This window comes from Prinia subflava, chromosome 2 (assembly GCF_021018805.1).
Source record: "Prinia subflava isolate CZ2003 ecotype Zambia chromosome 2, Cam_Psub_1.2, whole genome shotgun sequence".
Lineage (NCBI taxonomy): Eukaryota > Metazoa > Chordata > Aves > Passeriformes > Cisticolidae > Prinia > Prinia subflava.
The window spans coordinates 58024750-58046169 of NC_086248.1; the positions used below are offsets into that span (position 1 = coordinate 58024750).

General features: G+C 41.0%; 1 protein-coding gene across 3 annotated transcripts in view; it reads left to right on the forward strand.

Annotated features, from left to right (window-relative positions):
- MTHFD1L (methylenetetrahydrofolate dehydrogenase (NADP+ dependent) 1 like) overlaps positions 1-21420 on the forward strand; it is a 144647-nt gene that overhangs the window by 2208 nt on the left and 121019 nt on the right. Inside the window, exons 3-10 of one of the 3 annotated variants that reach the window (XM_063390103.1) lie at positions 2004-2054; positions 2132-2185; positions 5018-5142; positions 6227-6327; positions 7222-7346; positions 14514-14625; positions 19279-19358; positions 20032-20129. In XM_063390103.1, coding sequence (XP_063246173.1) covers positions 2004-2054; positions 2132-2185; positions 5018-5142; positions 6227-6327; positions 7222-7346; positions 14514-14625; positions 19279-19358; positions 20032-20129 — 746 coding nt within the window. Of the gene's footprint in view, positions 1-2003; positions 2055-2131; positions 2186-5017; positions 5143-6054; positions 6083-6226; positions 6328-7221; positions 7347-14513; positions 14626-19278; positions 19359-20031; positions 20130-21420 lie in introns of those variants that run through there. The other 2 variants (XM_063390104.1, XM_063390105.1) reach the window with 2 other exon arrangements.

Consider the following 21420-nt stretch of genomic DNA (forward strand, 5'->3'; position numbering starts at 1 on the left):
CAGTAATTGAGAACTGTTGTTTTACTAATGCTGTGAAGAGCTTTCCATCCCACTGATGGTAACATTTTTGATAGGCAATTAAAATGAGAGAGGAGGATTGCTATCCCTGCAAAGCTGGAAGACGTTAATACTTGGATTTCTTAAAGTTTGAAAGCCACAAAACTAGGGATGTTTATCATTCAGTGGGGACCCAGAGCCACACTGGCAAAAATGTTACTGTCGTGTTTCCTTGGATAGTGGTATTGGTTTTGAGTGGGCACACACTGAAACTCGGACTCAGTAGGTTTTAAGTTTAAAACCCAACTAAGTATTTTTTAAGTACTGATAGTGAATCTAAGTAATGGAGCAACAGCTTTATTTCAGAAGGTCTTCTAGTGAGGCTGTCTGAACAGGCTCTCCCATTTCTCATCCTCCTTGATATAATTGCATTTTCACAAAGCCCTCTAACGCTAAAGCTTAAGGACTGCTAGAAAAAGAGTGACCTCTTTTTTCTCACTCCTGTTGGTCTTCATCCAGTTGCATCATGATCTGGACTAGGACTGTGATCTACCTCAGCCTGAGGGGTCTAAAAAGGCTTCCTTTCAACCACATTTATCTCCTGGATCTGGTTTTCTGCATGGCCACGTGCATGTTTTATGCTGGCACAATGGAAGGGATGTTCCTCTTGTCCCTGTTTACCCCACTTGGTCTGCCTCATGGGGTGGCTGTAGGAATATGTGGCCTAGATCCTTCTGGGTAAAATTCATGCAAGCTCTGTTCTCCAGCTGTCCAGTGTCTCTAGCTCTAGTCTGGTTGTGAAGACTGAAGCAGAGCCCATTTTAAATGTGTGTTTGTTGGTGCAAATACAAAAAACTTCCTTGGGTCTACAGATGTTCTTGTGGTGCACTGCTCTGCTAGTAACGTGGGCAGAGCCTTCAGATTTGTGCTGCTCAGAGGAGCAGAGGGGGGCAGTGAAATTATCTCCCTTGCCAGTCACTCGTGAGTAACGGCTCGGTGTGACAGGCATCACCCCCTCGGCAGGACTGGGAATGAGGGGTTGCAGACTGAACATGCAGTGGAATGATTTTAGGACTTCCTTTTCCTCTTGAGTCAACTGATCTGAATCAATGCCAAAATTGATACCTGTTGCTTATTACCCATAATTAACCTCGGTTGCAGCTGTGCAACAGCAAAAAAATGATTGGTGGTGGGTGGTCCTTATTTTTTTTGATGCTGAAAAGTAAAATAAAGCATCAAGATCCTGCTTAACAGTGGAGCTGTTACCCTGCAAAGCTCAGCAAAGCACCACTGGCTCCCCTGCCCCTCCTGTCCTGTCCTTGTGCTCTGCCAGCCCATGTGCTGAGCTCTGGCCTCACCTGTGCTGCTTGGTGGGTTTGGATAGGAACTGGTTTAGGGCAGGGATTTTCTGCACTCACACAAGGTAAGTGTTCACCTGCCAGTGCTGCAGCAGCAAGGACATTGCAGAGGACAGTGTGGTAAACACCAGTTGCTCCATCCCAGTTAAACTTCTTGAGCAGTCAGTGTAGGTGTACAGTCCCACGTTTACTGTCACAGGGGAGCAGCTGCTGAGCTGTCCCTAGATCTGTCTCTTCTTCCTTGGCTCAGTGTCAGCTCTGCACACTGTCCATGCAGCAGCTGCTGTGCTGCCACTCAGCACCAGCTGCCACATTTGAGGAGTGGGATGCTGGTGGTGTAGTGCCAGGAATGCTGGCAGTGCTGGGAGGGAGCTGGGGGATAGAGGGCAAGCCCTCCTTCTGTAACAGGAGTTGCTCCTCTCCATGAAGCCCGTGCTTTTAAATGCTCTTTTTATCACTGTCAGCAGTCTTGAACCATTTGGAATTAACAGGGATGGCCTTCTGCTTCTTTCTTAGAATTGTTTCTTATTGGTCTGAACACCTTTAGACACAGATGTTGTCACTGTGTTTCCTGCATAGACATGTACATTAGTGTACTCATTTTTAAAAGTACTGTTTTAAAACTCAGTTACTGTTTTGTTCCCCAAGGCACATAATGACCAGTTGATTCAAGAAGCAAACGAGAACTTTGCCAAAGAGGTAAGCTTTAGCTGATGTATGTGTTAATAATGGTGAGCTATTCGCCTTTGGTAATTTTAAGTCTTTTCTTTTGACAGATTGGTCTCCGTGTTATTCACATCTGCCTTCCTGAAAGCAGCACCAAGGATGAGGTAACTGAAGTACCTGAAAGAGTCTTCCTTTTCCATTTCCAAACTTTTTTTTATTAGTGACACTCATTATTATTTTGACTGACCTCTAGTAACTCAAATTAGGTTTACGATTGCCTTGGTTTAAATAGCAAATATTATCCCCTTACTGGCAAGAATGAGAAGAAAAACACTTAATGGGCATATCTGCTGTTCCCTGGCAAGCTGGGGCAGAATCAGTAGAGTAATGTCTTGGTTTTGCTTGGTGTTTAACCCCATACCAGTTTGGGTATCCTGCAGTTGCTCTTGTAACTGTACCTGATAATTGCTCAGATTATTCAGAGAAATTAAAGATTATATAGGGAAGGAGGAGGGGTGTTGAATTTGTCTATTGATCTTTTAATGTTTCAATTACATATTAAAAAACAAACATCCACCCCAGATCACTAGAGGCCTGAATCCTTTATCTTGTTGAAGGCACAGCACTTAATATCAATTATGTTTTAAACATAGAAAACCATGTGAAAGTTAAACCAGTGAAGGAATGTATAGTAGAAGATGACACTGTTCCCAGCTGGTCTCCTTGAGCTTGGCAGGTTTGATAATCCTGCAGGCTTGTGAGTTCCATGTACTGTTTTGTTTTTTGGTACACTTTGTTCTTAAAATGTTACTGCCTTGCAGTGCAATCTCAAGAACTGCTTCCAGATACACTGAAATGAACTTACTGTGGAGTTTTGTAGATTATGGATAGTCAGCTACCCATTTAAGAAGAGTGGGCTTTTGAAATGAAAAACAAATACACTTTGTTGTTGGTAAATGTGTTTTATCTGTTGAGTAACACAGCAGGGAATAGGTAAAATACAGTGACTGTGCAGCAGGAGTTGCAGTTAGCTTGAAGTAATATCTTAGAAGTGGTTGAGCTGTGTGTTTAAAAGGAAAATTGGGGTATTTCTGTTATTTAAAGGAAGTTACTTCCAATAAAATTCATCATGGTTTGCTTACTCTCTTGGTTACTCACTATGACTTTTTTTTTTCATCTACTGAATTCCACATCTCAGTTGTGTTCCCTGGTGTGGGAAGGTGGGAGGGATTTCAATACCATGTACATTTGGGTTTTGCCATAACTTCCTGTGTACAATAAAGGCAAATTAATACTACACTACTTTACCCTGCATGAGTTATAAATAATTTAAATGCTGTGATGATGGAAAGCGGAATTAAAGTAAGATGCAATTAAAATGGAAAACTGAATTATTTTCCCAGGAGGCAGAAATACAGTTTGAAGTTTTAATTGCTCTGTAGCCCCCCCACCATTTTGTAGCATATCAAGGTTTTTTAAAGAAAAATGTGGGCATTTTCATGTCTGTATACTGGTATATAACACTCGTCCTTTCTAGTGCAATGTATGCCAGTCCTGTTGCTGTCAACTGCCATAGGACCTTAAGAGGGATGCCTGGTTTTTGCCTCGGGAGTTAGGAAACTGAAGAGACATTTCTGTGCCAGTGACATGCTTGTGTAATCTGTGTTTAGCATGAAAGTAGGACGTTCTCTTGGTTCAGAGTAGCAGCTAATCTAACTCCTGCCTAATTCCCCAAGCTTAATGTTGATTGCATATCAAGTGTTTGGGTAATAGAGTTCACAATTACAATGAATAGTTTACAAGAAAAGCATTTTAAGAAGGCATGGGAGGCATTAGTTAAGGAAGAAAAAAACCTACTTATAATCCTTTTCTGTTGGATGTTAATCCAATTCTATTATAAAGCTTTGTGATGCTTGCACACTGCTTTTATATATAAGATGGTAAGACATGCTTGCATGACATTTCTCACCTAAAAAGCCTTTGACATGTTTTGTTCCATTGTATTCTTTCTGGTCACAGCAGAATGGCATGGATCGGCTTTACACTTTAGAGAGGAAGGTATCAAGGGTAGCTAGTAAAGTCTCAGATGTCAGATCTGACCAATTATAAACCACTTGAACTTGCATCTGCTTCAGTACCTGAAATTCATAAACTTCACTGTGGTGCCTTTTCAACATAACAGTTCTGCACAAGGCAATTGCCAGCTCTTAGGATCAGGGTGTTCTGAGAAGGAAAATTGGTAACCACGTATGATGAGCAGCTGACAGGACGAGAGGACACCATCTCAACCTGTGCCAAGGGAAATATAGGTTGGATGTTAGGAAAAAGTTTTTTACAGAAAGAGTGATAAAGTTCTAGAATGGTCTGCCCAGGGAGGTGAGTGAGTCACGATCCCTGGATGTGTTTAAAAAACACTGGATGTGGCACTCAGTGCCATGGTTTAGGTGAGGTGTTAGGGCTGGGTTGGACCCGATGATCTTTAAGGTTTCTTCCAACCCTGTGATTCTGTGTGTGATCTGTGTATGTGATTTCCTGGTTTAATAAAAGGAGTTTTTTCTTGTATAATTGTTCTTTCAAGTGTTACAATGTTTTGTCCCTCTATTGGGACTGATCTGGTCCATTTTGGTTTTGCACTATGTATTAACTGAGGCGTCCTGTTTATGAAAGCATCTCCCAAAGCCATTACAGTGCCACGCTTTTGCTGAGGTTTGAAGTGATGAAACACAAACTGCTTTTGGCAGCATACTGTCACATAATATGTGTTTACTTTGCAAGATGTTTAGAATAGGGTCAGAGTGGCTTAATTTGGTAAGCCACTGATAATAAACTGAGTAGAGTAGGTTATTGCTTTTTCATTTAGAATTTGCAGTAATAAGCAAGCGAAGCCAAGGTGGCCATAAAAAATTGAAAAATAATTACAGGTTTTACCTCATTCTAATCAGATTCTCCTTTTTATCTGATGTTCTGATCTTTAATGCTTTTTATTAACTTCCTAGATTGTCAGTGAAATCTTGAGACTTAATGAGGATCCTAACGTGCAGGGCCTTGCTCTTGACCTCCCAGAAAGCTTATATAGCAGTAAGGTATTAAACGCTGTGAAACCAGAGAAGGATGTGGATGGGTAAGTGGAGCACTGAGAAATAATATTAGCACGCACAAGCCTGATGATTCTAAAATCAGTTTCCCCCTGTGCTTTTCATTAATGGATTCCTCAGTCAATGTGTCTAGCTGTGCTATTGAGCAGTGATAAAAGATGCCTCTGAATCAATTAAAAGTCTTTTGCTGAAGTAGTTTTGGTCATTATCTTTCTATTTTTTACGTAATATATATTCAGGGCATAGTCCTTTCAAACAAATAAAAACCGAAATCTTGATTTACTGGTGATACTTAAGGTATTTCAGTACTTCAGTAATACAAGTGGTAGTTTCAAGGTACTGAAGGATTTCACAAGAAGGATTGATGGAAAAATTGCTGAGAAGGTTTTAACTTCCTTACAGCACTCTCTGGTGGTGAGAGAGTAAGCTGTATTAGTTTGAACCCATTAGCAGAGATTTCCAGTCAGAGTTGAGTTTTACTGCTCTCTGAAGAGACCACTAGTGTAATTTAGGTTTGTGAGTTCCCATTTTGCTGTTCTTGCAGCCTTCCTGCTCTTAGCTGCAGGCTATTACCATTTTTTTTTTTATCCCACTCTCTTTTTTTTTTTTTCAAGTCAGGAAAAAAATCTAAAAATCCTTCAAGTTACTTACCTTTCCATTATGTAGACTACTGGAGGTTGTCAGAGAATGGAAAATTTGGAGCATCCTTCTGTATGAGAGAGAATGGAGTGCAGTGTGGAAACACCTGGGTTGCCCCCTCCCAGGCCAGCTTGGCTCTGCAGCCCTGGTCTCGTCTCACTGCAGCCACTGAAGTGTTTGGGCCAAATGTGGGTAGCCCATGGTGACAAGTAAAGAGCTCTGTGTGGTGGGATCGTGTTACCCATTCTAACTCAGATCCCTCTCCTGGCCTCTCTTGAGGCTCAGTGTTTGTCTAACTGGGGTGTGGGGTGATACAAATTAGCTGCAGTACGTGACTATCAAAGGATTTGCTTTTGTGAGAGATGTTTGCTCTTGGGATTAGCTTTTAGCCATGTTACAAGCATTGCTGGGGATTTATGTATGTTACACAAACTTTGTTTTTGTTAAATTGCCATATTTATTCCCCTGCAGATTATCCAGTGTAAACCTAGGACACTTGGTACATGGTGATGTCCGTGACTGTCTGGTTCCTCCTACAGTGTGTGCTGTGATGGAGCTTCTTGAAGATATAGGTGAGTCCTTCTATCATATTCATTACATTAATTTTACCCTAACTATTTTACTCAATTTTAATCCTGACTGGGAGCCAGATATAATCTGACCTTGTTGTGTTTTCTATTTTGCGTTGCTTTCCCATCTGACATGTATTTGTCTCGTGCTAGTGAGGAGGACACCTCCTGCTCAGTGGCATCTGACTGCTGTATTTGTAGAAATGGGTTTCAGCCCTACAGGTTTTGGGTATTAGGCAGAAGTTAGCTGCCATCAGCAGATTTAATTTCAGTGAAGACACACAAGACATGTGAGTCTTCCAAACAGAAAATACAGGCATCACTTGGGGATTTCACTTGACTGTTTTGATTAGTGTGAGCAGATGGAGAAACCCAGGTTTGCCTGTAAATTGCTGCTGACCAAATCTTTTGTTTTGGCTTGTGTTGTGTCAGTGCTGACACCAAAATGGCAGATTTAAGCAGGCAGGTTTACCGTGTGTGAGGACACTGTTGATTTAAGGGAGTGTTTCAGAAGTTGTCTCTCTTACAGTGATTGATAATTGTTTAAGGAAGGATTTCTGTAGCAGAACTGTAAACAGGAGGTTAAATGTACTTAGTAACAAACATGAATGAAAGGATTTCTGCAAAATACCAGAAAGCCAGAACAGTATTTGCTTAATAGAATTTGGAGAGTCACCAGGAAACTCCTTAAGACCTGTGGTTGGCATCACTGCACGGGCTCCAGAGGAGCTGCTCGTGCTGGCACAGCTGCTGTGGTGGTGCCGTCCTGCTCAGAGCCCCTTTGCAGCCCGTCCCGCAGTGCTGCAGCCGTGGGTGGCCCGGGGGCAGCTCCACGCGGGTGCTGGTGCTGGTGCCCTGTGCTGGGGGCGGCTGAATGACTCCCCTTGTGTCACACAGGTGGGAAGAAGGTGCTGCTGGTGGGAGCGCGCGGGGCGGAGGGCGCTGCCCTGCAGAGCGTGCTGCGGCGCCGCGGAGCCGCCGTCCTCAGCTGCCACTGGAAGGCCCCACAGCTGCAGAGTGAGGTGAGCGCTCTGCTGCCTGCCTGGCCTCATCCTGCATCCCCTCTGCCTGCTCATCCCTGTCAGCTGTCCTCCTGACAGTGGACAGCTGTCTCCTGTCTGCTCTTCGCTGCTGTTCCCAAGAGGGAAACCCCTCCTTTCGGTCACAGGTGGCGCTGGGGTTCCTGGTAGCTGGTGTGGGTTAGGGTCTTTTCTCCTTCCTGCTTCCTCAGAAATGGTTCAAACACTGGCCTCTTTCAGAATATTACATGTAGCAGCAGCTGGTCTAACTTCATTATTTTACATCAAGGGCTGTGGGAGAAGGAATCCAACAAACAAATATTTTAACTCTCCCTTTTGCTTTCTGTCTGTGCAAGAGAAATGCCCTCATTTTTTCTCATCCTGTGATACTGTCATCTGCATGAAATTACTTCCACTGGATTGGTGTCCTAAAGGTTTGCAAGTGTTGCTGCTCTTGGAAGAAAGAAGTTCCCAATCTTTATCTTTGAAGAGAACTGTAAAAGGATTCAAAGAAATTCAGGAGCCTGAAAGTGAAGGATTTGCATGGTCTCCATGGCTGCTTTTTGCAGAGCTTTTAGACACAACTCAGAAGTTGGAATGACTTGCTGTGAAACTTAATTTGTTCCTCATCCCAGATTTCTCAGAATACTCCGGCTGGGGTTGTGCTGTCCTTGGGGCAGGTGCAGCAGGGTGCAGGCTCTGGCTGGAGGAGCGCAGGGTGCTGCAGGGCCTGGCTGCCGGCAGGGCGAGGTGCTGGGGACAGCTCTTGCGTGGGACAGCCCGTGCCACCACAGGGTGGCAGCCAAGGCAAAACTATGGTGTCCGACCTCCGGCCTGGGAGGCGCCGACAGCAGGAGGAAACAAGTTCGAGCAGCTGGGATAGAAAGTTCTCTGGCAAACCCGTGTTTTCACAGCTGTGGATGTTTTTGTCAGGCTTGTCCCAGCTCTGGGCTTTTAAGTGACTGACAGCACTTAGGAAGCATATGGCTCTCTGGGAGATGGAGTGCTGTGAACTTGATCCTTGCCATGTCTCATTCCTCAGTTATTTCTCATTGCTTGGGGTTGTGCTAGAGGGCTGCTCTGGGCTGGATGGGGTGGGTGACAGGGTGGCCAGAGGTGTTTCCACTGGTTCACAGCAAAAAATCTGGATTGGGCCCAGAGCTGCTTGTGCAGTGCCGTCAATAGCTGGAGAGAGTTCTGTTTCCTTCCATCCAGATGCTTTCCCATAATCATGCTTTGCGTTTTGGCATTCCCCATAGCTTACCTCTTGGAGCAGGCCACTGATGGGAAACAGAATGGGAGGCCTAAGTTCAGTCTTCCCAGGTTCATTTTAACTTTTGGAAGTAAAAGAGTTTGTACTTCGCCTGTGGGACAAGGCAGCAGAGCCCAGGGGAGAGCTACCTTCCTCTTCCTCGCCTGTGAGCCTGGAGCAGCATGTCACCAGTAATCCCAGAGCTGTGCTGATCCTGTCTGAATATCTCTCTAATAGTTAACTCCAGCTCCCTGATAAAATCTAATGCATGCAGAGAAAACTACCCTGTCTCATATTCCCAGAAGCTGGAGAGTCAGAAACTGAGCACAAGTTTCTAACCAAACAACGAAGTGCTGTGGCAGCCTGTATTTGAACTACAATGTTAGATATCAACTACATGTTAGATAACATGATTATAGAATTTATATTCTTCTGCTTGTTTAAAATGCTGATTATGAAAAACAGCTTTAATGTTCACTGGGATTCTTCTCTTGATTTTTTTTTTGAATTTCCAGTAAGAAAATGTGTTAGTTGATGTTTAAGTTTTTCAAAGGCTTGAAAGAATCAATTCATGTTTTGTTTTTCTGCACAATACACTAACTTCTCCTTTCTCTGAATGGGGCACCTCTACAGTGACAGTTTGTGTGCTGTTGTTTGGAAGTATAACCTGTGGTAGTATAATAACTTCACTTAGGAAGTGAGGGATAAACTTACAAAGAGTATGATTTTTTCACTGGGATGCTTTTGTTTTGCAATATATAACAGGAAAGTAGAATTTTATCTTAAGGGTAGGGGAATGTTTTTTGTTGTAATCCATTGGCCAGGCCTCTTTGCACTGGAGCACTAACCCTGACCTTAACGATGTAATGCCTTTCTTAAGTGGTTACTACATTACCTTAGAGTAGCTCTGCTGATTTGTTCTTCTTTATAAAGAGGACAGCATAACAACAAATGTTTCCTTTAGAAATTCTTTTAATTTAAATGAGTTACACAACACCAAGTTTGTAAGTTTTTTGGATAAGGTTTTGTATTGCTATGGATTTGTTATTGCTTCTTTTACTTTTGCACTTTTGCAAAAATATTTTGAAAATTATCAAGAGGAGGTATGTTTTAGTCCACCTTAGGCAAAGTTTAGAAATACAGGGGTAGCTCTCCTAACAAACAACATAATGCCATCTACCATCTGACTTACTGTGCTCGGTTAAAGCAAGTCTGTTCTGTCTTACGGCAGGAAAAAGGAATAAAATAAATAATGGTATATTTTAATTTCATTGATTTGATCTGAAATAATGGACACAGTTTCAATGTTCTTTTCCCTCCCCACTTCATGTTTTGTTAAGTTGAGCAGATTATTAATACTTCATTTTGTTCCATTTTGGGTTTGCTTGACTTCAGTTCTCATGGCACAGATGAGCCGTGTCCTTCAAAACTGTTGTGGGTTTTAAAATAATTCACAAATGCAGGAAAGCATTTTAGAAGGTTCTGGCACATCTGTGCAAAGTTGTCATTGAGAAACGTTGTTCTTTTTGCGTTGATGTGTTCAATGTAAAAGAAGTTACAAAGTGAGATATAAAGACAAGCATCTTGGAGGAAATACTTCAGATGTTATCATTCTGTTAAGCTTTGTGTAGATAGCACAAAGCACATTCACGTCATTGTGCCTGAAGAATGACCTAGTGACATACTTTTAGTGACATCTCCCTTGTAATTTTAAAATGGGACTCCCCAAAAGTCAATTCAGTATTACATGTGAAGAATGGGAACTGATGTGTTTAATCCTTTTTTGTGCCAGAATTATGCTTTCTAGTTTGAAAGAACGTTGTTAAGTAGATTCGTATTGAAAAAAATGGATTATTTTCTTGCCAAAACATGGGTAATACTTAGTACCTGTAAGAAAGCAGAATTTTATTTCAGTGATCTAAATTCAGTCAGTCGTTATTTAAGCATGTCATCTTTAATGTAGTCTGTATATGAACCACATCATGCCTGTTTTAGGAGAGTTTATCTTACAGTTTTATTGTGAAAGAAATGAGAATTGGTCTGTCTAGGTATAATTAGGAATAAGGAAGTTATTTGCAAAAACAAGGTTAAGAAGTATGAGTGATTCAGCTGGAGTGCTGAATGGGAGTTTCCTTTTCAGGTTGAAAAAGAATTTCTTTTGGCCACAGTGTGTTTTTCCTTAGAGCCAACACTTGAGCTTCAAACTCTTAGACATCTCTTAGCTATTTGCTGTCTTAGTTTTGCTATCTTGATAAGACCAAGACTCTTGTTATGGGCAGAAAAATACATGTACTGTACTGTAAGCATGAAAGAACAGGAGAACAGGCACATGGATCCCGTAAGAGGAGAGGAGTGGGAAGCTGCATGAGCATTTCTGATGATGGTGTAGACAAAGTATTTCCACTTCAACATCTTATGCACATCATCTCTGTTCCTTGTAATTTTGAAATGTATCCCCCTGTCTGTAAGCTAGAGGAGCAGTTGCTAAAGCGTGGATCATAGTGGCAGGCTTGAGCCCACAGCAGAGGTGTGGCCTTGATTTTCACCTGCTCTGTGTAGGGCAAGTGCATTCAGGGTGATGTGGCAGGGAAAGCTGGAAGAAACCATGTAATTAGTAAATGCCTTGGTGGAAAAAGTACCTGAAAATAGCCATTGACTTAAAAATTTTTCAAGATTTCAGAACGTAATTAGAATGTCTGTGGTTAAAGTGGAACATGATCTCTAAACTGATGTGCAAAGAGACATTTTTCATAAAGAGAATTGTGAAAGAACTTTTAATCAGATTTCTATTCGTCATCACATCTCTTCAGTTTTATATGGCCTATCTTCATACTTAGGACTCTGAGGGCTTTTACATTTCAAATTTTAATTTTAATTTTTTTTTTGTTTTTATTTTGTTTGATCATTCACTTAAAAATCACTTTTGTAGCAGTCCATTTTAACTATGGGAAAATGAAAATTTTATGCAGACTTCACAGCAAAATGGAGTTTCAGTGATCTGTAATATACAGCTACTTTGTGCCATTATCATTTAATACTTGGCTGGAAAGTCTGTATTGTTGTTTTAACATTTGGTGTTCTGTCTTGGGAATGGGTGGTGCTTCTTAATCTGCTTCAACTTAAATCTTGGTGGAGGGGATCATATTTTGTTATGAGGTAAGATTGCAGATTATTTATTGGCACAGCTCTTCCCAACTGAAAAAATATTTACCGGTGAGAAGGCAGGATACTACTGGACTGTTGGCTTACTTTATCTCCAGCCTGTGGCCTAGTACATTAAGGAGGGTTTGGCCTGATGCTTGCAATTCCTTCCTCTGGTCAGCCTGATGGAATGGAGCCTTGCTGTCCAGGAAGCATGAGGCAGGCAGCCACATGTTCTCCCTCATGGGTATCTCCTTGACCTCCTGGCTAGGGCTGCCTGCAGCATCTGGTTCCTGTCAGACGTGTCCTCTGTGTCCTCTGCCCAGGGACCATGGTGCATTTGCTGAGGGAGGCTAAATGTGATTATTTCATAGGACTTTTCCATCTCTCACGTCTATGATTGGTCTCTGATGTAGGAGTTGACCCTGAACATGCATCCCAAGTCTTGCTTCTTGCTTTAGTGATTAAACAGGCATTTTAAAGGGTAGATTACAGCAAGAGAGAAAAATCTAAAAGCAAAGGAGGCATGGACACAACTTCTTGCACGTAAGACTAAAATTCCCAGATGGAGATCACATAAATCTCTTCCAAGGATACCCATAATTCTGTACACAAGTATTTTGCTTTTGCTAGACTTGCTCTCCCGGTTTCTGGATATACTTTTTAAAAATACTCACGGGAAAAAAATTCTCTGAAATGTTTATGATATATCTATTTTATTGACTCTGCAGGAACTTTTTCAATATTTGCACATAAAATACTGTTTTCTTTGTGAAATAAGGGAAAGGAAATCACGCTGGGGAAGGCTCTGAGAAATCATTGTGTCTTTAACCTGTGGTACAACTTTTTGCTGCCATGTGATGCAACTTTTTTCATGAAGGAGGTGGGGCAGGGCAATGAGATGAAAGGTCCAGCTAGTTTTCTGCTAAAATTTATGGATATGTGTGATGTTAGCTATCTGAACCAATGTTAATGTTGGCTACAAAAATAATTGTGTTCAGCTGTTAAAAACATTTTTCAACGTTAGGGTCGGTAGTCATAGAGATGAATATTTGGTTCCATCAATTGTTTTCTGACATTACCATTACATTGAATCAGTTCTGTCATAAGTATGTTGGCTGAACATTCATCAGAATTATTACTTGTTGCATACAGCTCTCAACTTGTTCATCAATTCCCGATCCTAAGCGGTGTGCAAAGCTCTTAGTCCTTGTCCCAGAGGCTTTGCATGGAAAGGCATCTTGACTTACAATAAATGATTTATAACTGCTGGAATATGAATTATTTTTTCCTTGCAAAAAAAAGGCTGTGCTCATGTAACTGAGAAAAATCACTATTTTTCTCTGTGTTGATGTTGACTGTAACAGCAGAAGTTTCCTTCTTTGCAGGGCAAAGTGTGCCTTGAGCATGGTATTCTTGGTACATGAGGCATTACAGCATCTTTTTATCTGGATTTCCTTGCAGATTTCTCAGTATCATTTGACCTGACACTGGTCAAGCATTATGACTTATGTGGCCTTCTAGGAGTGGCATGTAAGCTGATACTTGCACCAGACTCAGGAGTGAGACCAGTTTGAATAAGGCTGGATGACTGTGCACAGACAATCACAGGAGTGTTGCTGGATGTGTGACTGAAGCCTAAATCAGCTCATCACATTACTCATTTGTCAAGCAAGAAAATCTTCTCCCACACTTCTGGCTTTGTTTCCACATGGGAATCTCTAAGGAGGGTTAGGCCATCCTTGTGTCCTCTGAGGGGAAGATGGAGTTTTTTTAGTTTTCTGCCTTTTCCGCAGCAGTTATGTACTTCTCCCCTCCTGGATGCTCAGCTGTGCCAAAAACCTGCTATCCTGACAAGATTTGTAGCTGTTCTTTCTTGGCAAGAGTGTTGGGCAGGGTTGTGTCAGAGCACTTTTGGCCAAAAAAGAAGCTGGAACGCTTGTCAGTCACAAATCAATTCGTAGAGTGGCTCACTGAGTTTGTGACACTTGGAATTAATTTGCATTTATCCAAAATATTACCAAAACTGCTGTGTTTCTGAAATAATTTTTGCTGTCAGGCTTGAGGCAATGCTGTGTCTGTATTTTGCTTTTTCAGTTTGTCTTAATATGTCTGCCTCTGATGCTGTCCTTTATCACGTGGTGATTCTAGTAAATGGTAAAGGACCCTATTTCAGAGAAAGTGGGGGAAAAAAGCATTTATGTCTTTGATTGTAAGAACCATTTTTGCTCCAACATCTGCCAGGTTGAGCTGAATCAGGGGCAGTGATTAGCAGACATGATCTGAGAAGGAAAAAAGTGCTTTAACTGGTATTCAAAGGCACTGATCTCTGCAGAAGGGGTCATCCTGCATTCCTGTCAGCTGGCCTCGTTTTCTACTGTCAGACAATCTGACTGCACTCTTTGTAAGTGCCTATTTACTGTCTTTCAACCCTTGTTCTTCTTAAGTTACTCCAACTTATTCTGGACTTTAGGACAATGGTAGAACTTTTTATTTGGAAGGATATAATCCCCATTAAATACTGATACTTACTTTGACCTCACTCGCCTGATCTCACAATTTGTTTACCTAACTGAGTTCTAAATGCTATTCTTAAGTTTCGTGGCAGGCAAGAATCAAACTCTCAGTTTGGATCTTCCTTTTTTGTTCTTGTCATCCGTAAAAGCTTTGCTCAAAAGGCTGTATAAGTGTGAATATTTTTGAGATGAGTATCCAAGTATGTGTTTCTAAGATTAAATGCCTGTTTTGTTCCTGGGGGTGTTCTGGGCTTTCCCTAGCTCCGTCACGCAGACGCGGTGGTGTTCGGCAGCGCGAAACCCGATGATGTTCCTGTGAGCTGGGTAAAGCCTGGGGCCACCATTATCAATTGTGCTCATGCTCTTCTGTCAGGTAAGAGGTGGTAAAAGGTAACAGCTCTTGCAAGTGATGTGCAGTGAGCCTCTGAGATGTGTGTGGCATCGTGGTGACAACACAGTGTGGTGAAAAGCTGCATCCCTGTGGGAGGACCTGTGTGTATACAGGGCGTGTGTACACCTTCCTCTGATGTACAAATAGGGAAGAGATGAGAGAAGAAAGGTTGGAACAGATTCTTCACACCAGGATGATTAGATAAGCAATGACCCAATGGATTCAGAGAGTTCAGAGGGAAAATTTTTGGGTCTTCAGATGAGCTATTGCATAGTGCTGTTTTGTACAGTGCCTTATCCTGTGACTTCTCTGGACTCATCTGGAATATGGGAAAAGGAGAAGAAGAGAAGAAATATCAACTGCAAAGTGCTGTGAAACTGTCTGCAGAAAATGGTGCAGGAGGGAGTACAGAAATAGTTAGGAAGAGGCAGAATGTCTCCTGCAGTAATTATTCCTACACAAAAGGGTTTGGATTCACCTCCTTCCATCTCCCTTAACTTGTTGTGGAGGGTGTGTATGTTCAATAATTTCTCAGTTGAAAAAATGTCACTGAATTTTCTTGGGAATAAAATTAAGAAATCTTCCCAGAAATTACTCTGCTGATAAAATAACGTGTAGTAATAATAATAACATGTAATTTTACATCTCCTGTAAAATTTCTTAAAATTCTGTGAAGATCTCTAGATATTTTCTAGATTTTAGGTATCTATCTGAATTTGACTGCTCAGCATCCCAATGAGATTATGCTGCAAATGAATAGAAAAATGAGGAAATACATGGATAACATGACTGGTTTATCTGGGGTTTTTTAAAATCTTATCACAAGTGTATTAGATTGACATCTGTTGATACAAAACGGTGGAAATTGGCATAAAGCTGAGAAAACCTAATTGCATAGGTTTTAAACTAGGGATATTCCCTAAGGGCAAATTACGCAGACACTCCATGCAGAGCTAATGCAAGATCAGACTCATAATAAAGCAGCTGCTGTTCCCATGCAAAGCATGGCCTTAGCAGTAGATTTCTTTCCTTGTCTTTCATTATATCCTCTTGACTTGAACAGACATTGCAGGTGTTGAGATCTGGGTTATTATTCACTTGATTGTCTGAAGGCATTTGGACATTCATTGTCTACCTCCCAAAGCAGATCTCTGATCCTACTGAGGATCTCAGGGGTGGGTACCAAGGCTTATCCCTTCCTGGTGCTGCACAAGTTATCCAAAAATAATACATGTTTTCTTTTTCCTGGGCTAGTGACTAGGACTCCTTGCACCTCTTAATACCCATTTATTTCTCCTAGGGGATTTTTGGATGTAATTGTTAAGTATCTGTAAGGCAGGGCTTGGCACACAGGTCTCCTCAGCAGGTACCCAGCCTACCAGTATGGCACAGACTTACATGGAGGAGGAATGGGGGAGAAAGGGAAAGGAATAAAGGAGAGGTAGTGGTGGTACAGCAGTCATACCTATAAATTAATTTATTAAAAGGAAACTCTCCTCCTCATTTTAATCTTGCTAGTAGAAACCTCTTATGTGACAGACTTGGGCTGGTTCTGACAGGATGGGATAAGCCAGTCCTTGCAGCTTGAGTGGGCACCAGGAGTGACTGGGCTCTCCCAGCACTGTGTGCTGCCTGGTGCAAGTCCCACTTTCAGACACCTAATCCTCTCCATTGGGAAGTGAGTCTGAGCCTTCACAGACCTAAAAGTTACGGAGTGTAACTGCATGCTATGTCTTAAATATCTTCATGCCTTAGTTGCTTAGTAGATAATACTAGTGTTTCCTTTCTCTGAAAGAGTGTTGTTAGGAAAGCTGCATTACATACCACAGTAACATTTATTCCTAATGCAGGAAATTTAAGATTTGGCATAAGCATATACATTTCTTTGCATTTTTCAAGTTGTAACAATGTGCTCTGTTAAGTACTGCAATTTTTTGGAAAGGCAGAATGAGATTTTTATCAAGATAATTTAAATAGAACTTATCTACCACATGTCTATCTGTCTTTAGGGTTATGCTTTTGAGGCTGTCCAAACCTTGGAGACACTTCAAAATTACAGGAGAAATGCATTTTACCATCTGTTGGTCTCAAGGCTTACTAGAGAGGTACATGAAATACAGGTGTCTGACAGCAAGAATGCTCTTAGTTTAGTTGCAAGATGTTTGTAGAAAGCCCATTATGGAGTAGTTGTGACCTTGGAGAAACAACTGAATCTTATAACTGACTCTTGACTTCCATGGAATCTGGCTGAGGTGTTTGGAAATTGTTCTGGATTTTTTTCTTGCTTTGGAAATGTCCAGCTTAACATCTGTGGGGTCACAGGAGCTAAATGAAACCTAAGAGGAATAATGGTCATGAAATAACTTTTGTTCTTGCTAGATGATGGCTACTTTTCCAACTTGCGTGGGTGTACATGTCATCTAACACACTCACATGTTTTAAACGCACTCAGAATTTGCAAGGATGTAGCTGAATTGGGGAAATGTAATGATGTAAATCAGGAGAGTAGAGATAAAAGTGCTCACTCCAAAGTGACAATTCTTTTACAAGCTTTTTTTTTTTTGATCAAAGATTTTTAAATTAGCACAATTTTAAAACATTCTTCCATTTTCTAACAGTGCAACATCTGCTTCTGTTGCACTGACAATCTTTGAATCAGGTGAGTGCTGGTAGTGTCTTGCAGGAATATACTTTATATGTAAATGTATGGAAATGAAAATAACTTTCTGAACAAAACTTAAGGATGCCAGAATTATTTGGGATTTGATGTCCAACTCCTTTGGAGTCACTTGAAAGCTAAAGACCACATGATTCAAGTATGTTAGTGGGAAATTGAACCATTTCCCAACCTCTTCTCTATTCTAACCTGCCTGAGCAGAGAGGTAACACCTGACAGCAGCTCTCACTCATCTGCACAGTTTGGGTCAGAGGAGGGAGCACAATGTCTGAAGTTCATTTGATCTGACCATAGTCCGAAGCAGAGAGTGCTGTTCCATCTTCCATCTGGAAAATTTATCCTGAGAGAGCTGTTGCAATCCTGTGGTTGTCTTGCTAACTCCATGTGTGCATGACTTTCACCTCTAGTTTCACCTTCACCCCTGTAAAATCCTGGTTAGTCATTTGTGGGGTGACTGTGCAGCACAGGCAGTCTGAGAGAAATAGTTTATTGAAGGGAATTGTCTAATTCTAATATGTATTTACATGCATGCTAGCTCTGCCCTGATAAAAGTAGTCATATTAAGCCAAATAACATAAAAAGTCAAAATGTTTCTGTAAAGCACAGCTGTCTGAAAGGGGATTTTAAACTTCGTTCTTCCTACTTCATTTGTCTGTTTGGCAGCTCTCCCAGCCTGGTCTCAAAGCAACAAGAGTCAGCTTATGACTGTAATAGACTATTCCAGTAAAACTCCTCTGTCTAAATCTAAAGCTGAGCATCTCCAGAAGAAATTGCTGGGTGTTTGTTTGTTTGTTTTAACTGCAAGTGTTAATGCAAGTAGAAGGACTTTTCAGACACTTTCTTAATTAGATTTTAATATGAGGACTGTTGTCTTCAGCTTGGTTAGCTTTGTCACTGATGTGTAGATGCCTGCTGGCAGGGAAGTTTGAGGAAGGGTCAGGAAAGACATGGGATGAGGCTGAGGGTGTCTGCAGAGAGGGTGTCTTGCTCTCTCAGCAGTGGGTGTGGGAGAGTGGGCTGTATCTGCCACCCTGTCTCCAGTCTGAGTGTTCTGTGCCCTGCTGCTCTGGGACCCTTGCTGGGAGGGGTGACCATGCAAGGAGACGTGAGCCTTTTATGACAGTAGAGAAGGGGTGAACAGAGCAAGAGCTTGACCAGGTCAGGGTTTGCACTTCAGTTCTCCCGTGGCAGAAAGGTTAAAGCTGTCAGTGAACAGTTGTTATTTTTTATTACAATTATGTCCACGCCCTTCAGAATGTAGCTACGGCCTTGATATGCCCACAGAGACTAGGATGTGAATTTTGGAGAAATTGTGTCTAGATAAAAGTCAATGAGCAGCAACAAAAGAACAAGCCAGAAGGATTACAGCAAAATGACAAAATATGTTTAGTTGGGGTAGCTAATGTGTGATTATCATTTGATATATTGCCAATAGAAACAATTAAAACTGTCTCTGAAGTTGAGGTCACTCGGAATTGTGTAGACTCTTCAGAATACCTACTTTCAATATCACACTGATGAAGATAACTAATTTTTTGCTACTCAAAAAAATTTGCATGTACTGTTTCCAAATTATAGTAATCTTGTATGGTATTTGTGATCATTTCATGTTCTCGCTCACTGTAATGTGTGTGTTGAAGAAAAGACAATCTTTACCATGCTGATTTAGGTGTTCTGTTTAAGAATGTATGTAGCTTTTAAAAAAGAGCTGTGTGAATTTTTTTTATGTGGCTTTGTATAATATGTTTCAAAGCATACAGTTACTCTCTGATTTTCATAGTATATTCATCCTTCTGGGTGATTTCATTTGAAGTATTAAAGAAGCCACCTATAATTTGTCAGTAATACTGGTAAATTTCAAGTCAACATTCAGAAATTTTTTATTTGGACGTACAAATACATATGCTCCCACTCACAAAAGATTTGTGATTTATTAGTGCATTACTTATATTTTTCAGAGAATCAGAGCTATGATCAGCAGAACAACCCTGCTGCTGAAAAGACTGTTGGTTCTCTTGCAGTAGCAATGAGAATGCAGGTTAGTACCTTTCAATGTCGTAGATCGGTTGCTCTTTCTGTCAGTTGCAGAAATTAGTTCTACAGCTTCTATTTTAACTTTTGTTTTGCTCTTTTGAACATCTTACCTGACTTCCATTTGAACAGCAACTCTTAATCAGATAGAGTGATACCTGTTACATTTAATTAGAGAAAGGTAAATTAAAAATCAGACATCTCATAATTCTTGTAAAGCTTGGCAGAAGCACTTGTGTCAGAAGGCTAATGTCACTCACACTGGTTAGACTGTGAGGATAAATTGTATGTGTCTGCATTTTTGCATTATGATAGATAAAGAATCCAAAAGTTTGTTATTTAATTTTGGAAGCAGCATGAGTCAGTCATCTTCATTATTTTTAAGGTGAGAGAGAAGAATAGTAATTCTCCATCTTACCAGAATAAAATGTTCAGCTGCCTGATTAGAGACTCTTCTCTGTCACTTAGATGTTAATGTTTCTTTTTGAAATGTCATCAAACAATAGAAAAGTGGCTCTTACTTTGTCCTAAAACCATGAAAGGGAAAAATTTTTAAGTTTGGAGGTTTTTTATTAGCCTTTGCCATGCAAGTTATTTCAACATACTCTAGGGATTGTTTGAAATTATTGTTCAGCATTTATGATGCAGCTGTTGTGTGCTGTTTTCTTGTTTAAAACCAGAACATGGTGAAAAACATGGAGCGATGGATCCAGTCCCAGCAGTACAGGAAATGGGACCTCCACTGCTTGAAACTGCAGCCCCTCTCCCCAGTGCCCAGGTAATAAATGCTTTTAATGAAAACAAAATGAAAAATACTTTAAAAAAGAGCAAGCAGGTGTAGCAACCTAAAAATGTTCTGTGCCTAATTAATTTTCAATCTTATGTGGACTCTGTGTTGTGCCATTCTCTTGTATGCTTCATCCATGACCGTGTGCTTCTGTTTGCCATCGATTTTTATTTTGATGATAAGCATTAGAGCCAGGCTTTATTTAATGAAGACCTAAAGCTGGAAGGTTTCATTGAGGGAGGGAAGAAAAGCCTTGTGCAACAGCAACAGAAATACAAAAGACAAGAAGTTCCTAATGGCTAAACCCTGATGTAGGAAGGTGTTTAGTTAAGGTGCAGTGATTTCAATGGCATTTGAGTTTATGTTTATTTTCTTCCCTCAGTAGAAGTACTTTCTTCTGCATTAGACTTTTAAATTCCTGTGTGGGTGTGAAAAGCAGGAAGCATATTTATTCTCATAGCCAGAATCTTTTCAATCAGTTCCTGTCATTCACTTCCCAAGGCCCCTGTCTGGGCCTCAGGGATTTCAGGTCTGCCTTGGCACAATTGCTGACATCTCTGACATTGAAAGCAGCCTGAGCTCTTTACTGTGCTAAAGTGCTTTGCTATGTGTTGGTTGTATTGGGTGACAGAGAGAGGAACAAATGGCTTGAAAGTGAGGAAACTGTCAACATTTTTTTGTGCTTATTGATACGCCTACTTCTGCAGATGTTGAAGGAACCTCTGAAAGAAACCAGAAGAAAGTCAGAGAGCATTGGAACTGCATAGTCTGGAGGATAGGAGGAACTTATCAGTGTCTAAATGAAATGTAAAATAATACAAGGCAGTCTCTTTTCAGTGGAGCTCAGTGGTAGAACCATAGGCAGTGATCACAAGCTGAAACCAGGAAGCTCCATTTGAATATCAGGAAATACTCCTTCACTGTGAGGGTGTCCAAACGCTGACACAGATTGTGCAAGGTGGTTGTAGTGTCCATTGTAGGAGATAATTCAGAAGCCACCTGGACAAACGCAACTAACTAGCTCTAGATGCCCCTGCATGAGCAGGGGGGATTGGACCAGATGACCTCCAGAAGTCCCTTCCAACCTCAGCCACTCTGTGATTCTATAATTCTGAATCCTACTGGTGTCTTTCTAGAAAACTGTGACAAAATGTTGTCTTTTTAAAGCATTTTGATTTACTTTTCACTATCTCTTACAACAGCTTAATGGCAATGGTCAAAAAATGTAATTTAAAACAGAGATTCCAAAAGGATGAGTTTTCTCTTGTAACCAGGGGCACAA